Source organism: Clarias gariepinus, chromosome 16, assembly GCF_024256425.1.
Source record: "Clarias gariepinus isolate MV-2021 ecotype Netherlands chromosome 16, CGAR_prim_01v2, whole genome shotgun sequence".
In the NCBI taxonomy this organism is placed as follows: Eukaryota; Metazoa; Chordata; class Actinopteri; order Siluriformes; family Clariidae; genus Clarias; species Clarias gariepinus.
The window spans coordinates 22,028,772-22,056,018 of NC_071115.1; the positions used below are offsets into that span (position 1 = coordinate 22,028,772).

General features: G+C 36.8%; 2 protein-coding genes across 2 annotated transcripts; one reads left to right on the forward strand and one right to left on the reverse strand.

The window, feature by feature from the left end:
• Window positions 1-2,837: 2,837 nt before the first annotated feature.
• jmjd6 (jumonji domain containing 6, arginine demethylase and lysine hydroxylase) lies at window positions 2,838-11,472 on the forward strand. The gene is made up of 6 exons (XM_053515318.1): window positions 2,838-3,260; window positions 4,438-4,826; window positions 6,706-6,992; window positions 7,365-7,500; window positions 7,580-7,718; window positions 9,713-11,472. Exons 1-6 carry the CDS (start codon window positions 3,132-3,134, stop codon window positions 9,842-9,844), a joined length of 1,212 nt encoding a protein of 403 aa, XP_053371293.1. The 5' UTR covers window positions 2,838-3,131; the 3' UTR covers window positions 9,845-11,472.
• Window positions 11,473-13,367: 1,895 nt separating this feature from the next.
• Window positions 13,368-26,250, reverse strand: LOC128544155 (dynein axonemal assembly factor 5-like). The gene is made up of 13 exons (XM_053514148.1): window positions 25,650-26,250; window positions 23,868-24,052; window positions 23,455-23,579; window positions 23,229-23,347; window positions 22,250-22,482; window positions 21,467-21,697; window positions 19,969-20,112; window positions 19,680-19,848; window positions 17,604-17,751; window positions 16,173-16,323; window positions 14,858-15,014; window positions 14,299-14,490; window positions 13,368-13,923 (listed from the first exon to the last, which is right to left on the reverse strand). The coding sequence occupies exons 1-13, from the start codon at window positions 26,188-26,190 to the stop codon at window positions 13,721-13,723; spliced, it is 2,598 nt and encodes an 865-aa protein (XP_053370123.1). The 5' UTR covers window positions 26,191-26,250; the 3' UTR covers window positions 13,368-13,720.
• Between the last annotated feature and the right edge of the window lie 997 nt (window positions 26,251-27,247).

Genomic DNA, 27,247 nt, shown 5'->3' on the forward strand with positions numbered 1-27,247 from the left:
ATTGTACGTAGAAACCAGTTAAAGCTTAACATTTCGAACAGTTTTCACGTTGCTAACTAACCATAGCCACTTTAACACTAAACTCACGAAAAGATCTGTCATGTGAGGAATCAGCTGATGATCTGTCGGGTTCGCATGTGCTCATGGGTAATGTAGTTCTTATCTGTAAATAAAAAACCGAAACTTGTGCTACTTAGAATGGCAATACATAATAAGTTAAACAATTCGATTATTTAACCGATTCGTTTATGCACATATTTGGGACGATGACTTGATTTTCTATTTGTTGATTTCCTGTTTTGATAGCAATTGTTTAACTTATTTTAATGGAAGCTAAAAGTCACGAGATGACGCAATATGGCGTCACGCGATAATTTGCGTATTGATCACGTTCTTCTTCTTCCTTGTTTTTTAACGGCGGTTGGAATGTAGTCTCTGTGTGGGTGGATGGTTTGCACCCATGCCATGGGTGTGTGCTGCCAATCAGAATGAAACTAAGAAGTGCTAGCCAACTATGTACATATTTAAAAAATATCTTTTTTGTATTTTAGAATATGACATGCCTGTTCTTTTGTGTGTGTGTGTGTGTGTGTGTGAGAGAGAGATAAGAGATACCTGTACTGTACATGGATGATGGATTGATAGAGAGAGATGCTCATGAGGCTCTAGAGAGTCCAAGCATACTGTAGGAATGGACTAACACTTATAATCATCAGCATATGCATATAATCAGCAAATTTACAGAATCAAAAGATAAAATAAAGGAAATTTGAATGATATGTGTAAGAAAATATGTATATATCATAATGATAAGATTGCCCCAGATAAGCAAGCTAAGGGTGATGATGGCAATAGGGAGAAACCTTTAGAGTTAACCAGACTCATTTGGGTGATATCACATAGCAGGGATTGATCCACAATCATACTGTGTGTTAGGTGGCTGGAAGTTCAGTCTAACAGGAGATGTATTTACGTTATATGGAGTCCAGTTTCGTTACTGGACCATCTTCATGGTAAAATGGAACCGTCTCTAGTCAAAACATGCATTCCAAGCAGACCACACAGGCCTCCATGCGACAGGATCTCCAACCAGAAGCCGGGCACAAGGATGAGTCAGACAGTTCCAGAGGGCAAGGAGGTCTGGAGCATGGGCAGTTCAGGAGCACCATGTGTAGCTTGACAAAGTATACAGGGTCATGGGACCTAAAGCCTATCCCATGAGACTTAGGGTACAAGGTGGAGGGTACACCCTGGACAAGGTACCAGTCCATTACAGGGCGCACACAAACGGGAAATTTGGGAACACTAATTAATCTTATCTCTTGTCTTACTATGGAAGGAACCCAGAGCACCCAGAGAAAACCCACCAATCACAGGGAGAACATGAAAAACTCACTCAAGTGTTATTGTACATGTTCCAAAGTACAAGTTAGTCCTTATTTTATATGTAGAACAAGAAATGTGCAACAAGCAATGTAATTCATGACAACTGCCCTAAGCCTCCTAAAAAAATCCTTATATATTCTTGTTTATTTAAAATAGAGTGGTTACTGAGAAACTATGTGTGCATGTCCACCTGTTCCACTCTTTTATTATTATTATTATTATTATTATTATTGTTATAAAGGAAAAAAAAAAATCTGCAAAGGTGAGTCTTTTTTTCTCTTTATAACAAGAATAGCAATTTCAAGTGAAAGTATAACATATACATAATGAATTTGTTAAAACCTAATTGTATACACAGTATAAACAAATTTTATGCCAAAAAAGTAAATAATTAAAATTCTGTAATTGACAAAATAAGCTAACAAAATTGTTTTTTAAAAATACAAAGCTAATAAACTTACTAAAAAAAAAAAAAGTGCTTCATTGATTAATCAATCTGAATGTTGAGAAAGTAACACAGAGCACATTTGTGGTTTTCTATAAGATTTAACAGAAGAAATGGAAGCCTCATAATAATAATAATAATAATAATAATAATTATTATTATTATTATTGTTGTTGTTGTTGTTATTATATTACAATAATAATAACAATTACAAAACTGAAAGAAAAAAAGGATTAAAATCCAACATTCAGGTGTAATTTAATTACACTAACTAACTATATAATTATATTATTATAATTATATAACTATATAATAGTTAACAGAACAGGTAAAAATATATAGAAGATATACAGTATAAGCAAAATCAACAATAAAGATGTAAATAGACAGAATAAACCATCAAATAAATAAATAATAGAAAAAATATACTAAATAGATAAAAAAAAAATCACAGTGTTTTATTGATTAAATCTGAGTGTTGAGACAATAACAAAGATGTATGCTAATCTATAGGATTTAAAGAAGATGAAAGAAGATGTAATAAAAAAAAATTAAAGGTATGAATGTAGAATTTGGCCATTAAAATATAAAAGTTGACAATATATTTAGATGATTTGTTACTGTGGCAGAAAAATATTCATATCCTTTAAAGTGAAAATAAGATTCATGAATAAAATAAATATACATACGTAGATCCGCAATGTACATATACTTACAATTATGTGTGTGATTACTGTGTACTATTTTAAAGTAAACTTCTTTAACACTGTTAGGAATAGAAAATCCACCAATTAGGCTTAACGTTAGCCAATCACGTTGTTCACTTTAGGCGGGACGTTTCAGTGCTGTTATACTATTGGTTACTACTTGAACGGACGGCCTACTACTTGTAACAACCAATGACGTTTTGCAGTTGGAATACATCTCTAAATGTAGCAAATAGGCTTGCTTCGCTTAGACAAAAAGGTGGAGTTTAAATGTTTAATGCTAGGTTGCGCTATATAAGGTTGACTTTCCTGTAACTCATGTCGCTGTTATCCGTTTTCCCAAGTTTTTCCTCCCCTGTGAAGTTTACTGGCTCCGGTAACCGTTTAAGAAAAAAAGCACCGTTTTCTTTTGTCTTTGTTAACCCGGATGTGGTTTTAAGACAGACCCCTGAATAACTTTTATTTCCTGAAGTCACTGACGCTTTACTGCTTGTTTGCACTGTGTTCACGGGTACCGTGTGGAAAGCTAGCATCGCCGGCTAACCACCTTATTATTTTTCTTGGAGACTCCGCTTCAATCACCCTCATAAGGAATGAACCACAAAAGTAAGAAACGAATCAAAGAAGCGAAACGGAGCGCTAGACCTGAGCTGAAGGATTCCTGTGACTGGACAAAACATAACTACTTCGAGACTTTTGATCTTTCGCTCCGGACAGTGAAGGTAACCGAATGCTAGCCAGTGACGATGCGCTCCGCAGACCGCTACCGTTATCTGGCTAAGCTGCGCTTTAAATCAGTCTGAGCTAGGGAGGGGGGTCCCGGGATAACCTGTTGCATGTATTCACTGTATTGGCCAGAAGTTCTGACAAGTTTTCATCACGGCGTTAAAAATATCCGCTCCCACAGCATCATTACTCAGACCGCGGTGTGTTGGGGTTACTAGTGGCGTTAGCAGCAGTGTGGTTAAGCTAACGTTACGTTAGTTACTGCACGTACACTATGGTGGCGTCTGCGCATTGCCCCTCTCTAGGCTTTAGTTAAAGGGTCAAACTCCTCTGCATACATGATGAGTGTAAATTCTCGTACCGTGTCTCAGATGAAGCTTTCTAATGTAACGAAATCCCAGGAGTGAACACGTGTGTTTTAACACGAGGGAACATGTTGGCTATAGCTCATCATTCGGATCTGAATATCGTGTAACAAAGAACTTTACTTCTACCTTTTTCTATTCTCTGTGCTTGTATTGGATACTTGCTTGATTATAATTCACTTTGGATAGAATTCTTTGAATGAAATAAAAATGTATGTAGATCTTTTTAGGGGTAAGCACTTAAGCCATGCTTTCACCCAAGGGTGTTCAAGTTGAGTAATGGAGGGCTGCTGTACAGTGTGGTTTGATTCACCTACACGTCAACACATCCACGAAACAATTTATAGATGGTTTAAATCAGTTGTGTTCGAACAGAAAAGAATCGCCAGACTGTGCTGGACTTAAACACTGCTGCTTTAAACTGTAAATTTTTTTCGTACACAAACTGTACAAACATTTCCTAGTGACGGTCATTTTGCTTTTGCCATGTACTATTTAGTCGAACATCATATACTGTGCCGTGCACAAGTATTGGGATCAGAAGGCCAATGTATATTAATACGTTGAAAAGTGACATCAATTTATACTTTAATAGTCCTTTTGACCTCAAAAAGAGTGTGCAGCAGGAAATGCAACAGTTGGCCTCGCTGATTCAATATGTTTGGAGTGTATCTCGCAAGCCTGCTAAATTAATGGATGTTTTTCCCTGTCCTCTTCACACCTTTGCCCACATCTGTACTTCACAGTCTTTAAAGTTTCCAATGCATGTAATTATGTACATGCTCAATTAACTTGCCTTCTTTTTCAGGACGGTGTGGAACGTGTGGATGCCCTGCATCTGAGCCTGGAGGAGTTCATTCAACGCTTCGAGAAGCCTTACAAGCCCGTAGTTCTTCTTAACTGCCAGGAATCATGGCCTGCCCGGGAGAAATGGACTGTGGAACGCCTGAAGCGCAAGTACCGAAACCAGAAATTCAAATGTGGGGAGGACAATGACGGCTACTCTGTGAAGATGAAGATGAAGTATTACGTTGAATATATGGAGTCCACGCGAGATGACAGTCCACTTTATATCTTCGACAGTAGTTACGGTGAGCATGCCAAACGTCGCAAACTCCTTGAAGACTATCAGGTGCCTGTCTTCTTTAGAGATGACCTATTTCAATTTGCTGGGGAGAAGCGCCGGCCACCTTACAGGTAACAGAGGTCTTGTATGTACGCATGTAGGTCTTGTCTGTATATATTCAGTCATTTTATTTAAACCTACATTAATTTGACATACAACTGGGTAAGCGGTTAAAATGTGCATTTTTTTAAAAATGGTTCTTTTCTCATTCTTAGCTAAAAATGATAGCCGTATAAAAACTTTACTTAAATTAATAAAATTATATTAATTAAAGGCAATAGTTTTATGAAAATAAAAATAAATGAATTGCCAAAAATAAATGAAAAGGAAAAAAATACATCATGACTGGTAATGTTTTTGTTTGATGTTCATCAAACTTTCCATTTGACTTGAATAGTAGTTGACAGATCAGTGCCAGCTCCATGGGTACAGACAAAGGATCTAAGACATCAGCCACTATTCCCGCCTCTAAAGTGTCAAACAACCTAACAAGTGTGTTGAGCAGTCTATTAAATTAATAATATTTGCAGTAACATGACTGGACGTCAACAAATCCAGAAGTTATGATCCACAGCCTTGCTATGATTTCAACATTGTGAAAAATAAATAAATTGGATTGGTAGTGAATTAAATAATTAATAAATTAATCACAAAGTGTATGGTGCAGAATGAAAAAAAGAAAGGGCTGCCAGATTAATTTCATCTACCAGGCATTAGAGTAAGGGCGATTGTTTTACAATTAGCATTGGGGTTTGCTTTTATTTATAACTTGCGTTAGTACCTGTTGTTGATTGACGGTGATGAACAATGATAAATGGTTTTGGTTGGCGAATGGTTAAAAGTTTAACGCTCACTTATTGTCTGCGTGTCTTAATGCAAAAAAAAAAAAAAAAAACATTTTGTAAGGTTGAGTATATTACGCATTGTTTACACCAAGTTGTACTTCTTTCGTCGTCAGCAAAATACACTCCTTCTTTAAAAGATTATTCCATCCGGCGCATGACTAATCATAACACCACTTTTACTCAACATTTTGATTTTGGCACATAACAATCTCAGTTTGGGTATTTGACACGCCCTCACCTGCTGCGGATCTTTTTGCTTTAATGACGCATGTTTTATCTTATGGTGCTGATTCTTAAAACTGCTTTTATTACCTCCATGATTTCTGGACAAACACCTCAAACTACTTAAAAAATTCTCGCAGGAAGAATTAACATGCGTTGATCTGTCATCATACATCTTCGACGGTTCAGTTACAAAAGTTAAATAAAATTATAAAAAAGAAAAACTATATATGTATTTTTTGGGAGTATTCTGTGCTATGTCGCACATTTGTGCTCTTAGCCAGCATTCTCTGTATTTACGGTAAACTAATTGCGTCGATTGGCTTTGTTGAGGGACGCGTATGGTTTTGCCTTCCAAGGGCAAAAGCGCTATATTCAAGCAATAAAGCGATTGCTGCTGTGAGGTAATGTGGCACAAAACTGCTCATAATGTCTCTTGGACTTAACATTTTGTTTTAATTTATTGTGCATGTTTAACTTGCATGTTAACCTAAGGACTGACACAGTTTCATTAAATTCTGTCCAGTCAGTTTTGTGTGATGCTGTGAAAAAGTCTGGACATATAAACAGACAAATCATTCTGAGACTGGTTTCTGGTCCTCCAGTGTATAAATATCATTGAAAGAGTGAGGATGGACATGCTCCAAGAGTGGTGATTTACATTCTGCCAAAAAGCAAAAAAATAAAAGGTTTTGTAATAATGCTCAGTGTTGATCCCCAAAGGCTTTTGGTAAATTTTTAGTTGCTCAGTTCAGCCTTTTTCGTCCAAATGATTTCTAAATATTGTAAGTCTACAAATAAAGATAAGGGTGCGAGTGCATTATTTATTGCTATTTGTACTTGAAATTTTTACCGGTTTGGTTCCCTTGTCATTTGCTTCTAGGTGGTTTGTGATGGGCCCTGCACGCTCTGGCACAGGCATTCACATTGACCCACTAGGTACGAGTGCGTGGAATGCCCTGGTGCAAGGTCATAAGCGCTGGTGCCTGTTCCCCACACACACCCCACGTGAGCTTATCAAGGTAACACGAGATGCGGGCGGCAACCAGCAGGATGAAGCCATCACCTGGTTCCGTGTGATTTACCCACGCACACAGTTACCTTCCTGGCCTGCTGAATTCAGGCCACTGGAGATTCTGCAAGGCCCTGGTGAAACAGTCTTTGTTCCTGGTTAGTTACTGACTATTCCTGCCTATAATCATGATCATATTACTGCTTCAGGCAGTCGTAGCAGTCGTAATCTATTTAACATATCAAGTGGATATATAGGAAAATGTATAATAGCAAAAAATATTTTTGGTGGAAAGAAACGATGCATATTTTTGGATTTCATATAATAGGACACTACATTCCTGCTGAATTCTTTAGGCATTCTAGCCTAAGCTGTGGCTTTAATCTTTATTTAATATTTAAAATAAGGTCAACCACATAGTGTTTCTTAAACCTTATAGCAATAAATGCAAACTAAGCTGCTCTACAAATTGCAAGTAATTAAACTAAATGGGTCTGTGTCATGTAATTAAAAAAAATATTTTTTTTTAGGTGGCTGGTGGCACGTTGTCCTCAACTTGGAGACTACTATTGCAGTCACTCAGAATTTTGCAAGTACCACAAACTTCCCCATTGTTTGGCACAAGACTGTTCGTGGGCGGCCTAAACTGTCCAGGAAGTGGTACAGGTGTGTGCAAGTTTGTTTAGTTTGCACAGCTTAGATTAAACTGTATGCAGGATATAATTTGGAAATTAATCTCTTCCAGAATTCTAAAACAGGAGCGGCCAGATTTAGCTGCTCTGGCAGACAAAGTGGACCTGCAGGAGTCCACAGGAATTGCTTCAGACAGCTCTAGCGACTCCTCATCCTCATCTTCCTCTAGTTCCTCCGATTCTGATTCAGAGGTATGTTGTTTAATTTTAGACTGAAGTTAAAAACCCTGTAATGCAGGTGGGAATTATTGGAACCAATCTGATGGTCAGGTCAGTAAGTATTTAACCAGTGACGACTTTATAGCTTTGCCTCAGTTGTACCACCACAAGTGATTTGGGACAAAATTTACAATACTTGCACACAGAATACACAAAAAGCAAGCTGAAGGAAAACCAGTGTAGCCGGCAGTCTCCTAAAGGGAAGACTAGATGGCATCAAAGCAAATATAGGGAAAAATGTAGGAATGTCTACTCTCGATTCACCCTCTCGCTTAATTGGCAAGAAAACACTGTCAACTACTCTTCCTTAGGCCCTTTACAAAAATACAAGGGGTGGTTCCCTGCCTACTTGCCTATCATGTCTAGTTAGGGGATGTATGCACGAGCCTGCCGACCTGTTCACCTTAGAGTTGTAACACATAAATTGATTTGTGGGTGTGTGGCTATGGAACAAACAATACAACACTGACCTATCAAACATTAACACACCATAGGCAAACAGAATGAATAGCAAAAACAGTTAGCATGAAGAAAAGCTCCAACGCTTTGCAAAGAAGTGCAGCAAAGCACACAAATGAACAAACCGCAAACAAAACACCTCGTCAGTAAATGGTTTGTGAGAGCCATTTGTTTATTTTTTTGGAAAATTTCTTGTATTGATGACAGGACAATTAAACCACTTGGTCTACTCCAGTACACTTCATTAAGATTTTATTTTATAAATTTTTTATGTCCTTAAGGTTAGGATTTTTGTTGGTGAATTCATGTGTGAAAATGTTTCCTCATGCTCCCATAGCCATATTTTCACAGTTTGAGGCCGGTTAATATTAGCATTGCAATCTCTTGGGCAAAATCCATTGATATGGTAACCTGGTCATTCACATTTATTGCCACAATCATTTTGCTGAGCCTACACCTGACCAAATACAAAAATGCTAAAGCTATGACCTTTAATTGTTCCAAAGTCCGTTCTTTATGCTTCCGAGCAAATCAGTCCTGTGCAAATTGCCTTCTCTTAAGAAAAAAAAAAAAAGGTGTATTCTTTATGCCCATCTAGCTGTTTATTTCCACTCCTGTAATTTCTCATTGCACTGTGCATGTGCACCTTTTCAGAGGGTGTTTGTGATTTAAATGCAAATTCAACATTTGGAATCAACTGTTGACCACCTTCCCCTTTAATTTTTCGTGACACAACCAGAAAAAGGCAGCACACTTTCATGAAACTGCATCAACTGTATTAAGACTGACAAGGGAAAGTCTTTGTATCAAATATGTTTTGTTCAGAGGCAATGTTACAAAAGTTGTTGCTGTCTAAATATGTATGAACTTGGCTATATAGCGCTCGAATTAAACAATGCAAATACTTGCATAATCAAGTATGCTGATGGATATGGCAAATAAATTTGTCATCGGCTTTCTTTATATAGAAAAGTGAATAATTAATCAGTGGTCTAAAATAAGTCAGTAGTGGTGCAGACCCAAACGATAAACTTAATGTTTTTCTGACATCATATTGAAAACAAAGATATGCATTTTTCCACATTGTTTCTAAACTATTAAATTTGTTTCAGAACAGTTGAAAAGGTAGTTTGCATTTTCAAATTGAAAAATAGCTTTTATCTCTTGTTCATTTTGATCCTTATTGGTAAATGATACTTAAATTGCTTAAATGTCACATTTAATTTAAAACTTGCATCTTTATCCTCTCCATTACTTGTTTTTCAGTAAAATGCTTGTTTACATGATCATTAGATTTTGTTCTTTTAATGATTTATGTAAAATAATTTTATCTATAGTGTGTTCACTACAGTAAATGCTTATTTACTTGCAGATTGTTTTAGCCGTAGTGCTGTATGCAAACTGATTGTGGGTTTCAGTTTGGTGAAATTATTTCTTCCCCAGTAGGCATAATATGCCTGTTACTATTACTGTGAATTTGTGTAATTACTCATTCTTTTACTTTGAAGGCTGGATCAGGCTGTGAGGGTGATACGATGACGCACCGCAGGAAGAAGCAAAAAACCTCCGTCATGATGGAAAATGGTGATAGCACAAGTAAAGATGACTGTGTAAGCAAAGAACGTAGCTCCTCGCGATGACATCCCCTCCTGATAACTCCACCAGCGGGATCACCCCGTCATCTTGCCCTCACCCTGGTTTGCTGCTCAAATAAATCACCAGTGACTTAAATGGCCCAAGAAGAAAGTAATGATCATATAGTATTTTTTTTTTTTTTTGACAGGGTGAACTTTGAAATACTGTGATGAGGATTGTGGCTGTGGGATCTGCATAATGGCAGGCTAAACAGTACAGTCTTTTTCTTTCCTTATCAATATTTGGTTGGGATAAGTGTTGGTGTTTATTTGCCACACTCCATTTCACTTAATCTACTGGAGACGGTTCTTTCTTTTTGTATAATTTAGCCTTTTTTTGCTTGCTGATTTATTACGGTTCTATACCTTAATGTTCATGCTTCACACTTGTGGACCCAGATGCAGTTAAATCTAAATAACTATTTTGTTGCTTGATAACATGTTACAGCTCACATAGCTGCGTTACTGCAGGGGTTTTATGAATTCATGTTGGATTTTATATTAAATTCATTTTTGAAGTTCACTTTTTAAGAGTAATACTCCAGATTTTAATACAATGTACCTCTATGTGCACAAACATGCAAGAAATAGACATTTAATTTTACAAAAAATGTATGCACCAAAATGTGCTGTTAATACAATACATTATTTGTTACTTTTCTTTTGGAAGCCTTCAGAGCAACAATTCACCTAGTTGTAGAATGAGTGTGCAGTTCTTAACAGAACTTTGAACAGATGTCTTTCAAACTTCAAGTGAACCTGGTTATGACTCCACTGATCTTTTACCCTTTTCCTAAAATTGAACTGTGTTTATTCTAATGGTTAAATAGAGAATTTAAAGTTACTGGGTATTTTTCTCTGGAAGGAAGCAAATAGTTCTAATACGGTGTGTGCCAAAATATACAGTACTTAAACCTGCGCTTCTTGGACATGCATTTGTTTAACGAGGCATGGCTCTAGCTGCACATGTTTGATGGTAAAAAAAAAAAAAAAAAAAAGTTTGGTTGTGCATTTGTTTTTGGAAATGTCTCGATAAAGGAAAAGTATTCATAGTTAAGTATTATTTCTGTTCATGCGGAAGTGGTCGTAAACGGGGACAGAGTTTTTAAAAAGGTGGCAGAACACATTCCTTCTCACCACCTGATGCCTACTTGTGGGGAATGTTAAGCAGGAGTGTGTTCAACTGTGAGGTTCTGCCAAGAACTGTGCCTGCATTACCCAAGCAAATCATTTCCTTCTGCATCAATCTTTGATCTAGATTCTTGGGAATCTGCGTAAACGATATGAACACGGCCTACAGCGAGGTGGTGCACACGCACTTTGAACACTTACTTTACATTATGCATACCACGGTAAATCAACACACTGAGTGTTACTTTCTTTCAGGAGAAATAAACTCGGATGACACCAAGGTAATATTTTTCATCTTTTCATTTCAGTACTGTATATTTTGCTGTATATTGTATTTGCAACTAATGATGGTGCATATATTTTATTACAAAACTATGGGTCTCTTCTTGCTTTTCAATGTAAATGCACATAATTGCAAAAATGTTTATCTGTACTGAGAGCTGAAATCTCTCCAAATGAAAATGTAAAGATGTTAAATTGTCAGTAAATGTTTGTGATAAATATTTAAATGCTTTTAGAACTTATTTGACCTGCATCAACATTTACCATTTTGTATTTGCATTATAGTCAAGTTAAAAAAAGTGCATATAGGCTTGTATTAGTGAATTTTAAGTAAATTATTTTATAAGTAAAGAGGGGCTAGAGTCTATCCCAGAAAATGCAAGGCACAACACGGGCGGCACCTTGGATGGGATACCTTCCCATTGCAGCCCACAAGCACCCCTACTTACAATTCCACGCTTACGCTGTGTGTACGTTCTCATTCTGATAAGGAGAGCAATTGCCATTTTATACAAGTTGTGTAACCATGTTTATGTTCCGTGATCTTTAACCACCAGTTCAATACCAGGTAAATCTATTGCAGACCCATCTAATGAGATATAGTATACTAGCGTTGGTACTCGTCACTGACGGGTAAAAATTCTTTGTAAAGGTAGTTATGGTTAAAGCTAAAAATAAGCTAATCATCTTTAATGTAATCAGTGATATTTCAGGTTAAAGCCCACATACATGTCTTTCTGTATGCCAGATATCTCCGCCAGTTAGCCTAATCTACATGTCTTAAGACTGTGGGAGAAAACCCACCAAGCATGGGGAGAACATGCAAACTCCATGCACACACAGGCGGACAGGAATCGAGCCTGGCCCAAAATCGAACCCGGACCCTAGAGGTGCAAGGTGACGGTGCTAAGCGCTACACCACCATGCCACCACTTATTAGTTCAATGAAATAAAATTTGTTAAGGTTGAGTAACTTATGCCTGGTTTATGGCAAGCTGTCATTCTTTTGTCATCAGCCAAATACACTCCCTTTTCGAAAATTGGAGAAAGAATCACATGAGTAATTGTGTAGCCACACACACCTTGAGGGGGGGAAAAGTGGCAAAACTTCAGGTCGGAAGACTGGCAAAGTTTCATTAAATTCTTTCCAGCCCTTTTATGTGATGCTGTGATAACCTGGCTGGACAGACGTACAGAACATTTTCTGAGACTGGTTTCGGGTCTTCCAATGTATGAGACAGAGCGAGTTCTGACTAACATACCAACAAAACCTTTTTATATAAATGGCAAGCAGCACACAATGTAGTACCAATTGGAGTTGCGTGAAAAGTGCGGTGCAGTACTGAAATAGGGGATTAAAATTAGGGAGGTGCATTGGTTAACCATTTGAGGTGCCAAAGAATGTTGACTTAACTATTTAGATGTTTATACTTCTTGATGCAGATACCAGTACTGTTGTGGTAAGCTGGTAAACGTTAAATAAGTTACAGTCAGTTACATAATTTAATTTTTACAACAGTTGAAGCATCTGATACTGAGTTGGTTCATTAACCACAATTTACACCAGATGTACACCAAAATGTTTTGGAAAATATAGGATTTTTTTTTTTGGTGATTTAAGGATAGAGGTATGGAGAAGCAAGTTATTATTCCATAATTAATAAATTAAGACCTTTTTAAATCACTCAACTCAAATGGCCCTGAGTTTGAATACTAGTAAATGCTTGGCCTGATGATATACAAAAATGTACAAAAATGGTTTAAATGGCTGGTATGGGTACGATTCTACAGGATTCTGTGATTTGGTTGAGTGTAATTGGTGTTTGTGTATTAATAGAAATGTTTTTAAGCTCTTGAATGAGCCATGTACTTTGTAAATCAGTTAAAGTATGTAGGAAGATATCCAGATATTTTAAAATGGCAATCTGTAGTGTTTAAACTATTTTACAGAAGTTAAAGATTGGAAGTTCTGTTGACACAAAGTCACAGTCGCAGGTAGATCAGGAAAAATCTCAGCAGCAACTGCCTAGAAAAATTAGGAAAAAAAGAAACCCACAAATCTAATAATTTTGTTTTTATACATACTATCCTTTTTTTATAATTTATTTTTTTAACGTATAATTTACAGTTCATATGAAACATTCAGAATTTTCTTTTGGTCCTATGAAGCTGCTTTGTGACAATAACCACTGTCTGACCAATTAAATTAAAACGAAACAGAGGCTTCTTAGCAAAAAGTAAAATAAGTAAATGAGTTTTCAGGAAAAAAAAATCATAACTGTACTTACTAAACTGATGACATAAAAAATGACTTTTGTGCCACAACCATAAATGCAATGTTTAAAGTCAACAAGGGTATGATGAGTAGTCCATCCCTGCTCTAAAAAAAATAGTTTTGGGTGGTGTATGAACAGTAGCCCAGGAAATTTAGTCAAAATTGATGGCAAGATAAATGCATGTCCAAAATATTTAATATGCATTCTTTAGTCCAGGAGATGAATGCAGAAGCTGCATGCAGTGCGCTGAACTATGCTTAGTAGATGTGCATCCGAGGGACTGCATGTGTTGGAGCAGCTGATCACAGTATGCAGAGCTGCGTTGTTTCTCTCTCACTTCCTCCACTTTCTGCTGCAGAAGAACAGGATCCACAACACTGCCAGCTTTTAGAACCTCTGGAGAGAAGAGGAAGATATACAGAGACCCATGACCTACTGTAGATGGCATGATTGCACTGAACCAGTCATAATGATTAATGCATCCTTTAAAAGCCCTGCACAATGGTTTCTTATTGTGGAAAAAAAAAAACACCCACATTTTATTTATTAATTACTGTTTCTTGAAATGAAGATAAATATAACTTGAACCAGGCTGATGAATATTGTTGGTATGTATATGTGCTTCTGGAATCACTGACTGATGGACAACATCAAGATATTGAGCTTAAGACTGGTCGCTGGAAAAAAAAAAAACTTTTCTTGCCTTGTCAAATTTAATATTGCCACAAAAAAAGCAATGATTTAACGTCAAACTATGACATTAACCCTTACCCAGTACTATAAGCTGGATTTGGTCATCAGGGTCATCTAAGTAAAGCAGCAGCTGCTGGAAAAGGAACTCCAGATGGGGGCGATAAGTGTTTGGGTCATAGTTTTGGTCTAAAGATGAGAACCACACACTCAGAGCTTTCAGAGCTTCAACACGCACTTCCTGGCTGCTGTCATCTATCCGCTTTAAAAGTTCTAAAATACACAAAGAAAATATAATGTGGTTCAGAAAAGTTCAAATTACAGTTAAAAATTTCTCACATACACAACCGTACGCAGTATGGCATGCAGTAAAATGCTCTCACAACTGCCCATGAACTACATAGAAAAACTCAATAAAATAGAATTACAGTACAAATAATATATCAATTAAACTAACAACAGAATTGTCAATAAAGTTTAAACTGGAAACTTATTAAATTAAATTAAGATAGAGAAATTTTAACTAGAAACAAATATTTCCAAATGTAAATCTAAATGTAAAATGGAAATCTAAAATAATCAACTGTTTTAAGAAAAGCACTTGTGTTGCAGAAATTTGAGTGTTATTTCACGAGTATACCTGGGTAAATCTTCAAGAGTGTGTCTAGGTTAAGGCATCGATCTGCAACAGTGATGAATGAGGATATTGATCTACTGGCGAACAGGCGTGAGAGCTGCGAGTCTTCCTCCAGTGCTGAAATTAGACGAGCACTGAATTCCGTCTCCATTTTTAGAACCTAACAGAAAACACACAGCAATAAACATGTGATCCGAGCTCTGCAGCCCTTCAAGGGTTACTTCATATCTAAATTGATAGGGAAGGTCTGTCTTCAACAGATCTGTATGATGCATTAATAATTATAAAGTCCATAAATAATGTAAAAGCGTGTTCTGTAGAAACTAAGAAACACCATTGTCTGACAAAAACTGCTTCAAAACTAAATCACCCTTAAAAAAAAAAAAGAATTGCTACAGAGATTTAATCATTGTTTTTACAAAAGCAATATGCATTTGGTAGAAACAGTACTTTAAATTTTCCAGGCTAGCGATATGCAGTGAATTATATAGCTTCTCTAGTTACATAAAATATTTTGGGTGTGACAGATCCCTATTATTTACCTGCTACACGAAAAACAAAAAAAGATTTAGTGGGGGCAGAACAGGATGGAATCCCTCCCTGATGAAAAGCTTCTCTTAACGTTTAAGCCATCTTAGTACCACTTACTATCGTCACCCTTGGCTTGCTCATTGGGGCATGTCCAAAAAGCTGCTGTTAGAAAACCTCTATTGTAAAAATCCCTATTCCACACTAGGCTTGCAGACTGATGCTAGGTAGAAATGGTCATATCATTGACCCGTTTGTTGGATCCTTCCCTTGTTCTCAAAACTCTGGAGCACAGTTCTTTATAGCTGCCTTTCCATGATGCTATATCCATGTAGACGATAGGGCAGTGTAGTCAGCCAATAAGTAGAAATAGTGGAACTTTTTTATAAAAAGAAAGAAAAGAAAATTATGATAATGTGTACTGTACGAAATGTGAGAAAATGTGCATGGATGAAAAATGATCAGACTGTCAGGTTGTTCCTGATGAGAAAGCCGAAGGCCATTGGCAGAAAAACTCTCTGAGATGGCAGTATAGAAAGAAACCTTGAGAAGAACAAGACTCAACAGGAACCCATTTTTATTTGGTGATAACCTTTTGCAGAGATTGAGCTACAGTCATACTGTGTGTTAGGTGGCTGGAAGTTCAGTATAACAGATGATATGTTTAAGTGTTCATTATTGGAGGCTGTAGGAAACAGTCCTGAACTATTGAGCAATAGCAGTCACAAGTCCTCAAAGAGCTAGGACCGTTTTCACTTTCAACCTATAGAACTGATGCATATTGTCTTACCTGTTCCTTTGAAAGAGACCCACCCTGGAGCATGGCTAGTAGACAGCTGAGGGCTGAAGACCGAACTGCAGCAGCAGTACGGCCTGCACGCCACACCAGATTAGGGAACAGAAGCTCCTGCAGGAATACTTCTAGGTACTTGCAAAATTTCCTACAGAAAGGAAAGAAGATATAGATGCATGATGATTAATTTCTTTCTTTAGATGAGATCAGAATTTTTTTTAGCACAGCCAACAGTAAATATTAGATAATGAGAAAAGAAGCTTCCTTTGCCGGTGCTCTCTGTTCTCTTAACTTTTGATACAAAACAGTCAGGGGGTGATGCCATCTCCATAATGATAACTGAACTGCTAAACACGGACTAATACTTAAAGAATATCTTCTTTTAATTATTTGCCACTGAGTCTATGACTATTTGCTAAGGTAAGTCTTATTTACATAAAGTGTTAAAGTCAGTGATAAACAGTAGGGATTTATGTTTAATTATGTTTATCACTAATTTTTTAACATTATGGTAAATTATAGCTAGGAGCTAATAGTCTTCAGAGGAAAAACCCAGGACTAATATCAAGAGTTTGCATTCTAAAATATTAAGCAGGCAAAAAGAAACACCTACTGTAAAAAAACATTGTTCAAAAATATTTGATCAATTGAAAAATGGGTGGCTCGATATAAAATGTTCATGGTTCAACCATTTTAAGGGTCCCAAATAGTCTCCATATTAATATAAATTATTTAACATAACTAATGTAATTAAGCAACATGTAGATGTGTTCAAGTGATTTCAACTGAAGCTGGTAGGTTACAGTTTGCGGTTCATTTACTGACTGCTAGTCAGAACTTTTAAAAGGGCAAAACAAACAAAAACAAAAATAAAACTTGCTGACAACCACCATATGAAGAAGCCATTCATTGACAAATGAAGAGCACACTGTGCAATAATTACAGAGGTGTTTCTGTCTGCAAAACCCACCTGACCTTATTTAATTCACTTTAAGTGAAGCTGTGTACCTGGATAGGTCACAGTAAGAGCCTTTTGAGGGCTCATTAAATCAGTCAGTACACAAACATTTGACACTGAAGGCACCGGCTTCACATACTGTATATTAACTCTTCTTCAAGGCCTTCAAAACCGGCAATGTTCGCCAGAAATAACTTTAATCAACAATCAGTGCGATACTGCAGAGGGATATTCAATCATTTGATTTCAACTCCACCAAGACTGATAAATAATATAGACAAGCTGAATAACAACTCATTGCTGCATTTCAATTAAATTTTTAGGTAAGCCGGACTTCACATGAAGACTTAAAGTATCACCTACGTGCTACACATGTAAGATATTCAGAATATCTATCGTTCTAGTCAGGCTATGGACTACTGTAGTCTAAGTTGCTTTATAATAGCTGTGTGCTGGAGGGTGGAACTTACCCTTGTGAATCCAGTGTATTGCTAGAATCTAACAGAAGCTTGGAGAGCATCGTGAAAATATGCACCCGCTTCTCTGGGTCTTGGCTGGGCAGTAAATAATTCTGCAGTAGAGGTATTAACTCTGGGAGAAATTCTCCAACCACTGGGCCTGAGGAAACATCCGTACACAATTAGTTACATACTAGCAGCATTGACTTTTGCAGGGGTTCCTTGAAAACAGTTGTGGTGCTGAGACATTTACTCCAGCCAAGCATTATTCCATACAAATGGTGCCACCCATAAGTTATTGAACTAACTTAAGTAGCTCCATACAGCCAGCCAGTAGCTTAATACAGTGTGCATTGAAAATTATTGCCGAGCTGTTCCTACTGTAATGGGTTTTTTTTGCTTCCAACATTGGAAAAATATATATAAAATAAAAATTCAGTTTGTTGGTATGGGCAAGGCAGGGGGCATCAACAGTGCATACTACAGGCAGAAGTAAAGGCTGGTAAAATATTGGAGCACCAAGAGGAGCGACTGCACACTCCTTTTGTAAGGTAATGTTAGCAGACAGTCATTAGGGTCTGCACATGGGCAGAGCTGCATTAATGTCAGTCATTAATTAAATATATATTTAGCTATTTACATATACATAAAACAAAAATTGTCTTTGGCCTGCCGTCGATGTCCAGTGTGCAGTCACTGCAGTGGGCGTCCCTCTCCGTGTACAATACAGTGTCATCATTGTAGTTTGTCATACTGTGAGGTTATAATATATCTGACAAAACACTGGAGCAAGTCGATTGAACACTCCATTTAAGGGTAATGGTACCCATGGACATCAAAGTCTGCACACGGGTGGTACCCTCTAGTAATTAATAAGATCAAATGTGTTTTTTTCCAATAATAACTAGGGGATTTAGTGATTTTTTCATGTTAGTGAGTGAATATAGGTTCATTTACCAATTACAATAACATTTTAGCTACTTTTTTAGCAGGTTAATCACTAGACATTTTTTCAATGTAGGTGTATCAATGTAAGTGCTGATGCATACTGTATATTCAAGTCATACATAGAACACAGTCTCTCTTGATTTTTTGTTTTAATCCAACATTAATTTTAATAACATGTACAATTTTTTAAATAATGGTTTTAATTACTGCAAATGATTAATCTAATCTAGCCTACAGTAGTTACTCAGCAGATATAGACATAAGTAAGTAGGACTGGATGATTACAATATACATATTGTGTGACCTTTTTCATATCATGCCCCATTTAGCAATTTTTTTGTTTTCTATGTTAAAGTACCCCGAGTTGAACACATTTGTACTAAAGCAGTCATACATCTACGTTAAACTGTGTTGCATAGTTTCAACACTTATCCATAATTAGACTTTGTTTAAAAAAAGGTCTAGTTAGGGCCTAAAAAGTGCTAGTCAACAGGTTTCTGTTTCAAAGTATAAAATTTTAGCCCCTTTGTATATAATACTTAAATGTATAATTAAGTATTATGAGTAGTGGGGCTGCTCACTTGCCATCTGTCACACTGGATAACGGATACTCCCCACTCTGGAGATATATTCGTCATTTCCATGGCAGTTACTTATAGGGTCGGGTTGCCAGCTCGACGGCCCTATCGTCATTCCCACTGAGGACAATGTGCCTTACCTGCATGTCTTTACACTGTGGGAGAAAACTGGAGTACCTGAAGGAAACACACCAAGCACAGGGAGAACATACATACTCCGGAGGTGCAAGGCAACAGTGCTAAGCTGATTTTTAAGACCAGTGCTTTTTATTAAAATTATGAAATCAGCTTTAATACTATTGGAGATAATCTGGTGCCAAGGTCTGTCTGTCTGTCCACAGAGCATGGTGAGTTATGATTTGGATGGCTGAGGCATTGTAAGCATCCAAACCTGCAATTTCCAGATTATATCCTAATATTGTCAAATGTCTTCACTGACATAATTATTAATGTGTTTAATTAATCTTTAAAGCAGTTAAAAAAAAATAATTTTCCTAATAATTGTCAGATACTTATACAGTACCTTGATCCCACCAAGTCATAAAAACATGCTCGCACATACCAGACTGAAGGACAATAATCTCCAGTTGTGTCTTCTGGATGGAGTATGAGGACCAATAATTTTGCGATTCCAACAACCACTGCAGCAACTGTGCCATGTGCTGTCTGTACAGCTTATGCACAATACTAAGACCCTGCACGTTACACAAAGACAATACACACTCCTCTGCCTGCAAATAAGAAAACAAACAAAAAAAATCATATTGGTAATGAACCCCGAGAGCATGATGGTGAACTGGCAGGAGTATATATATGATTTGTGATTGTGTGTATAATTATGTATGATTTACCTTAGCACAAATGTGTGGCTCTGTAGATACACACTTCACGCTCACTATAACCTTTAGTAGTGGAAGACTGATCATGTGGCAATCTTCCTCACACACCTTTAGAAGAACCTCCACGCATGCTAGAAGCTGCTCAACATACACAGTCTGAAAAGAATGTAAAAAAGATTTAGGATGGATTTGGGACCTATGCACAAAAAATAAGCCATTCAGAAGATTTTATATTTACATGACAGTGGGGTAAAAAACTGTAAAATGGTAATGAGTAGATTATGATTAGTCTATTATTATACTGTAGATTATTATTAGATTATAAATTATTATTAGATTATAGATTGCATTTAGGAGCCTCGGATGGCCAGCAAAGAGCCCTGACCTCGAGTCAGCTAAACATGTTTGAAATGAACTGCAACAAAGACAAATGCCCATAGAATTTAAAAACGCTAAGAAGGAACTAAAGCTAAATAGGTTTAATGGTCAGGAGTCCCCAGAATACAAATATACCGATCAACCACAATATTAAAACCACTAACATTAACACAACCTAATGGCCTCTGTAGATCAGACTGTAGATCATGTATGTGTGTATAAACACATACATACAGTGGCAAAAAAAAGTATGTGAACCTTTTGGAATTTCATGTTTTGTTTTTGTCCTAAAAGGCTGATCTTTTATGTCTTTATTGAACACTCTCATTCAACATTCAAAATCCTTTAAATTAATAGTTTAAAAAAATACAAATCAACGAGTGAACAACAGTTATGTGAATGGAAATGCCATATTTCTATATTGGCTTCCAGAAATTATATTATTACCTTTTTAAATCACTTTTCACAACAATGTTGAATGGAAAAGTATCTCAACATAAACACCTACTTTGTGAAAATTGGCCAAAAATCCTAGGACTAGTTTGCTAGTATGCTAAAGTTGTTACAGTATCCCAAATGAATAGCAGAGTGTTGCTAGGTGGTTACTATTTAAACTGAAAGTTTTAGAAAAAAAAAAAAAACTACAAATGCCATCAGAAGTAAATACACATAGGACAGCTCTCATGCCCAAAAGCTTTAAAATGCCTTTTGAAGCAAGTCTGTACATTACGTGGTTTAGAAAGCTGTGTTTATTGGAGAAATGTATGAATAATGAAGAAGTATAAGAGACAACACTGGATGTAAGCACTGTAATATTAAAGTTCTTATAAAAGTAAGTGTGGCAAGAATGCTTAATTTATATAAACGTGAAAAAACTGACTGAGCTACTGTACATATGTCACTGCTATGCATCAGGAATAGGATCATGTGGAACTGGCATGACACATTCATTAACATGGGAGCTATTGCTTGTGTTGGGTTGCACATTATATTCAATAAATCTTTCACTGTGCTCACTCTGGTTTCAATGTATCAAAGACGTTTTAATTATTTCTGCAAGTGCAGGCAGGAATTTAATTCTGCACCATCATCTGGAATTATTTGTCATTAAAGTCATTATTCATTGTTTTACCTGCTGAGACTCCTGACAGACATCGGGATGGGCAAGTATTTCTCCAACCTGGAGAAGTTGCTCACCCGGCAGCTTACTGTTACTCCCCTTTAGCATGGCGGCCAACACCATCAGAGGAGCCCATGGAGACGAACAAAAGCAGGAGGAACGGTTCTTCACATGATTCATTAATAGTTTAAGGAATATTTCTGGGCTAACAAACACCCCCAAGAGCTTGGCTGCCTCCAAACCCTGGTGGGAGGCAGAGAAAGAAAGAAAGAGAGAGAGAGAGAGAGAGAGAGAGAGAGAGAGAGAGAGAGAGAGAAAGAATTTAATTTTATTTATTTGTATAGCGCTTTTAACAATTGATATTATTGCAAAGCAGCTTTAGACAATCAAAAGAATTATTTAAGTTTGTATGAAACAAAACTTAAAGTAACAGCAAGATAAGTAAGGAAAGAATTGTGGACCAATAAATGAAAATTAAAACACTTTAACTACAATAACCAAAGGTATTAAGAAATAAAGGGATTATGAAAAAAATACATTATGATTTGGGGTTGTTTAGTTTTGATTCTATAGTTTCAGTTTATACCCCCAAAAATGTTTTATTGGTGAGAATATCCTTCAGCAAACCATTCCATAGTTCATAAACAATGCTCTAAGAATTTACAGTAAAGAGTAAAAAAAAAAAAAAAAAAAAAAGTATATTTAGTAGTGTTTTTAACAATAGATTTATCATGAATATCCTTTAAACTGCTTGCATTATTAATCCAAGGACAGGAATAAGCAAGAGTAGCTTACATGTGTTCTGACGTCTTGTTCTGAGTCAGTGCAGGCATGGTAGAGAATTGTGAGCAGTTGCTGCAGGTGTTGTGTGCAGTGGTCTTCGGCATGCAGCACGAGAGCCTGCAGTAGCTGCACAGTCTTCACTCGTGTCTGCACCAGCCAGTCCATCACTTCACGGCCCAAGGCTGGCATTAGCTTAGACAAGTTCCTCACCACCAGCTCCCTGCAGCCCAGCCCTGGACGCTCCACTTGAAGGATAAAATACAGTAGGAAAAGAGTGGGAAATGAATAACTGAGTCAATGAAAACGGGCCTAGACAATCTCTTGCCCTGTCTCACTTTGGAAACACACAAATATTCGAAGTCATTGTAAATGAGCTCTACAATTGTACCGATCATCATCTACTTAGCAATGGTTCCTCTAAAACATATCCAGGATTATTAGAGGAAAGACCCATATTTACTCTCTCATTTCTAGGAACAGTTATAATAAAACTGCAGTGTTCACATAGTGAAAGAAGGGAACACCAGAAGTTCCTCTATACCAGACCACTAACTTGATGAGGTATATACTATCTGCCAGGTACAGCCAAAAAGAGGGGTTGCACTAGTTGCGAGAATAGCAGTAGCAAAGGCAAATTAATCAAGACAAAACACTATTTTTAAGTGTTTAAGTTTTTGTATCAGCTAACTCCTGTAATGACTACAAACAATAAATTATTTCTGTACTGTATATTACAAAAACTGACTTTACACAAATTTGTCTAGACACACTTTGAAGTTTGTGAGACATATGGGGACAACCAGAAATGAAAACACAATGCCATGAAAAAAAATCCAAACCTTATATAATTGAATGTGAAAATCCAAATTAAAAGATTAAGTCTTTAAAGAAAAATAAGAAAAATATAAGAAAATGTTTACTAAACCTTTAAATATATTCCTAATCGTGAAGCATGTTTTATGGGCACTTATGATGCATTTGATAAACTCACCTCCAGGAGGATACTGCACAGTTGGAGAAGGGTAGAAATCCATTTTGTCCTTCAGCTCATCTTCATTTTCTTTCTCCCACTGAGTACCAACTTGTCCCCAAAGCTCACATGCCAAAGCCCTGAACAAAGAAAATAAAATCCACTTACCTTTTTATCAAACTTAAAAAGGACTGTTATTTTGCATTATGATGAAGAATGTCATAAAAATGGAATTGGTCATTGATACTTTATCTCTGGTACATCGTCGTTAAGGCTGCTCAGCAACAGTGGAATAAGCTTGTGGAAGTAAGAGTATCTGTCCCGGAGGTTGAGAAGCCAGTCGGCGACTACCAAAGTCATTGCCTTTCTAACCTAGAAAGTTAACAGTAATTCCAGATTAATACATCAATATCCATCTAGATTTTTACTGGGGAAAAAATTATATTGTCCTTTTGAAGTATTTTTGCTCATACCAGCATACTTCAATAATAAAATCTAGAGCACTTGTAAAAAATGTGAAAAGATTTGCAGGTATGCAGTTCATAAATGATTATGCAGTTCATCTTAAAAGTATTATAATAAGCCAAGTTAGTTTTGGCACGTTAAATTAAATTATTAAATAAGTAACCCAAAATGAAATAAAAAATTAAATCATCTTGCCTGAGGTGAATTGTCAAACAGCCTCTGTGCCATATGAGAGAGGACATCATCCATGGTCTTCCCTGTGCCATACAGGACAACAGCCCCAGCGGCCTCTACAACAGCCATCCGCACCCGTGAGTGCTGGTGTGAGATTTTCTGCATCAAGGGCTTAACCAGGCTCTCTGCTTGCATGTGGAAGTGGTCTGTCAATTTTCACGAAATAAATAAATAAATATTAAAACATTAAGTCAAAATAGAACATGTAAAAACAAGAAAGGTACAATGTCTAAAAAGCACTAGGAATGGGGTGTTGCTACTGTTTTTCTTTTCATTTTGATCCAATACTTTTTAAACTCATTTGTAAAATTTTATAAAGTATTTTATACAATACTGTGCAAAAGTCTTAGCCACCATATTATGTTTAGTACTAATTCCGTTAGATATGTTTGTCATGTCTGCATTATTATTATGTACAAAACTAACTAATTCAATTTTTTTAAACATAATTTATAAGTTATGATAAGTTATATTATAAGTTATAATTAATAAGTTATGTATAAATAAATATCATTACAGAAAAATATTTGCAGATTTCCTGTAAAGAAAATAACATTACATAACACAGACAGACTCATATACTCACTACCGGTACTTTTTTATGTACACAAGTTAGAAAAAAACAAAAAACTCACGTTTAAATTTAAGCTCAGTTCACTTATTAGAATGCATGATGTCACACAAGTAGTTAGTTAACCCCTACCCTCTGGTCAAATCTGTCACAGCAACCAACATTTACTTTGTGCTTGAAATTTACACTTGCCAATATTACTGAGGCAAATAAACTAAGGTTAGAGTGTTTAGACAGGTGGATGTCTTTTATCCATTCTCCCGTTTTAAACACAGCTCTTGTTACTATCTTTCACTAACCAAAGCCTTGGTTTGAGCCTGTTAATGATACAGAGGCTCTGTTCCCTTACTTGTCAGCCAATCAAAAGCTGTGTTTCTGACTGTGTGGAAGCTCTGAGCCTAAACACACTCATAAGAAAGTTTGGCTCTTGATCTCTTTGGCATTGATCTAAAACAGGCCATTTTAAACATGCAATGATAACAGAAACAAATGGGCAATGAAAAAACAGAATCGCATTGTTATTTTGCAAAATGGGGCAGGGGTAGCTCGGTGGTTAAGGTGTTGAACTGCTGATCAGGAGGTCTATGGTTTGAGCTACAACACTGCTGGACTGCCACTGTTGGACCCTTGAGCAAGTCCATCACCCCAAGTGCTCAAGTTACTTACGACCCCGTAAGCAACTGCCACAGAAACGATAGATACGGTATATATCCGTCACCCAATATGCCGAATGGCACATACAGTATATGGACCCTCTAACGTTTACAGGGCAAACTGGTTGGTCTGGAATTTTCTTAGATCTGTTTGGAGAACAGGGAGGACTTAAAGTTTTAAGGTCAAACTTAACGTTTTATTTTCACAAGATATGCAGAAGTGAGAAACTTTTATCATAAAATCAGCTCTATCCAAGTGTCAGTTATCAGCTAGTTTTCATTCTCGGTGTGCAAAGCAACAATTAGCCTGAAAGCAACTGCTTTAGCTAGTTGCTATAGCAACTGAAACCCTAAGATACTAACTCACGTGTTAACTGTTGTTGCAAGTGTTTTTTTTCCCCTTTATACTAAGATGCATTAGCAAAACTATTCTTTAGCATTCTCTGTCCAACAAACAGTGTTATTAAGTATTAATTTACTTTAATGATGACTAAAAATTTGGTCGTGCCATAAACTCACCTGGTACACTCCGGGCTAATTGTATTGTACATTTACAGCTCTCCTTCATAACGTCAGGGAAAGGGTCAGGTATAGTTTTTTGCAGGATTTTAATCATATCGTCAAGATACGGGGCAAGCAGCCCTCCGCAGATCTCTACAACAAGCGACAGTACTTCCACCATGGACAGCCGCAACTCTTCTGCTGGTTCTACTATCTCTTTCCCCCCGAGCCGCTGAGCCAGGCTGGGGATTATATAAGGCAGTGACGCCTCAGGTTTTGGGACGCATCTCAGAAAGTCTCCAATGATCTGAATAGTGAGTTCTCGGCATCGTTCCATAGGGTCCGATAGGCATTTTAGCAGCGGCTTCAGCAGACACGCAAAAACTTCCTGTAACACGGAACTTGACAAACCTTTCTCGATGGTTTCTTTTTTTATACTTTCCAATGCTCGTTTTCTTGTGCTTTTCTCATCTTCATTTAAACAGTTTAACTGTCGAGCCAAAGATCTCATAATTTCCGCAGCAGCACGCTCTTCTTCTGTCGCCATTATTGCACGCATGTGTTGCTGAGTCGCTGGTAGTTATGGTGACGACCGGCGTTGCGACAAACAAGTCGATTTACGGCAGGTCGAACTCTCGACGTTCCTAAAAACGTATATATTTAAAATTTTTTGGGTAAAGTGTTTTCCCAATTATGGTCCTTTGTGTAAGCACTTGCTAGGGGTACAAATTACACAATAACGGTTAAAACGAATATCTAAAATCAAGCATGAATGGTCAAGAGATGTGCAAACTGTAGGGTCTTCTGTAGTCGTTAGCAATTTATAATTCGCCCACTAGAGGGGGGTCTCGCTAGTAGTTTTCCCACAGTATTCTCAGTGGGGGCGTGGCTTAGGGCACGAGGGCACAAAATCCATTGCAGAGCACACACTCACACCTACAGGCTCATTTAAACACTACGGTTATTTTGAGAAACCCTATTAGGGTTGCATGCAATCTGCATGTATTTGGATGGTGGGAGGAAACCCCGGAGGAAAACCACCAAGCACAAGGAGAACACGGTTACTCTGGAGGTGTGAGGCTGCAGTGCTTACTACTACGCCACTGTGCCACTAACACTGGTAACTATTAACCTAAAACCCTTTTTGTTTTTGTTTTCTAATCTGTTCTTCTGCTAACCATAATTAACACTCCAGTATTTAATCAATAAATTCCCCCCACACACACACACACACAAGTAATGTTAGTAAATGTTAAAAATAATTAACAGATTGCAGTACATATTATGTTTATTATTTCTACTGTCGTGTGTGCTCTTTCATCCCATCTGGTTACTGACCTCACGCAACTTTTTTTTTGTTCATGTTATGTATAATTTCTTTTATGTCATGATTAATAAAATAAAATATAAAAAATAAAAGATATAGTTAAAATTATGGACATGTCAGCATGAACTATTATCGTCACTAATAGTTTAAACCATGACAAGAGCTACAGAAACAAGGTGTCTGGTAAAAGTTACTCATGCTTTTCCCAAGCTGTAAAACTGTACAGTTAGTGCATGACATGCACTTTTTGTAACTATTATTATTATTATTATTATTATTGCTCAGAAAA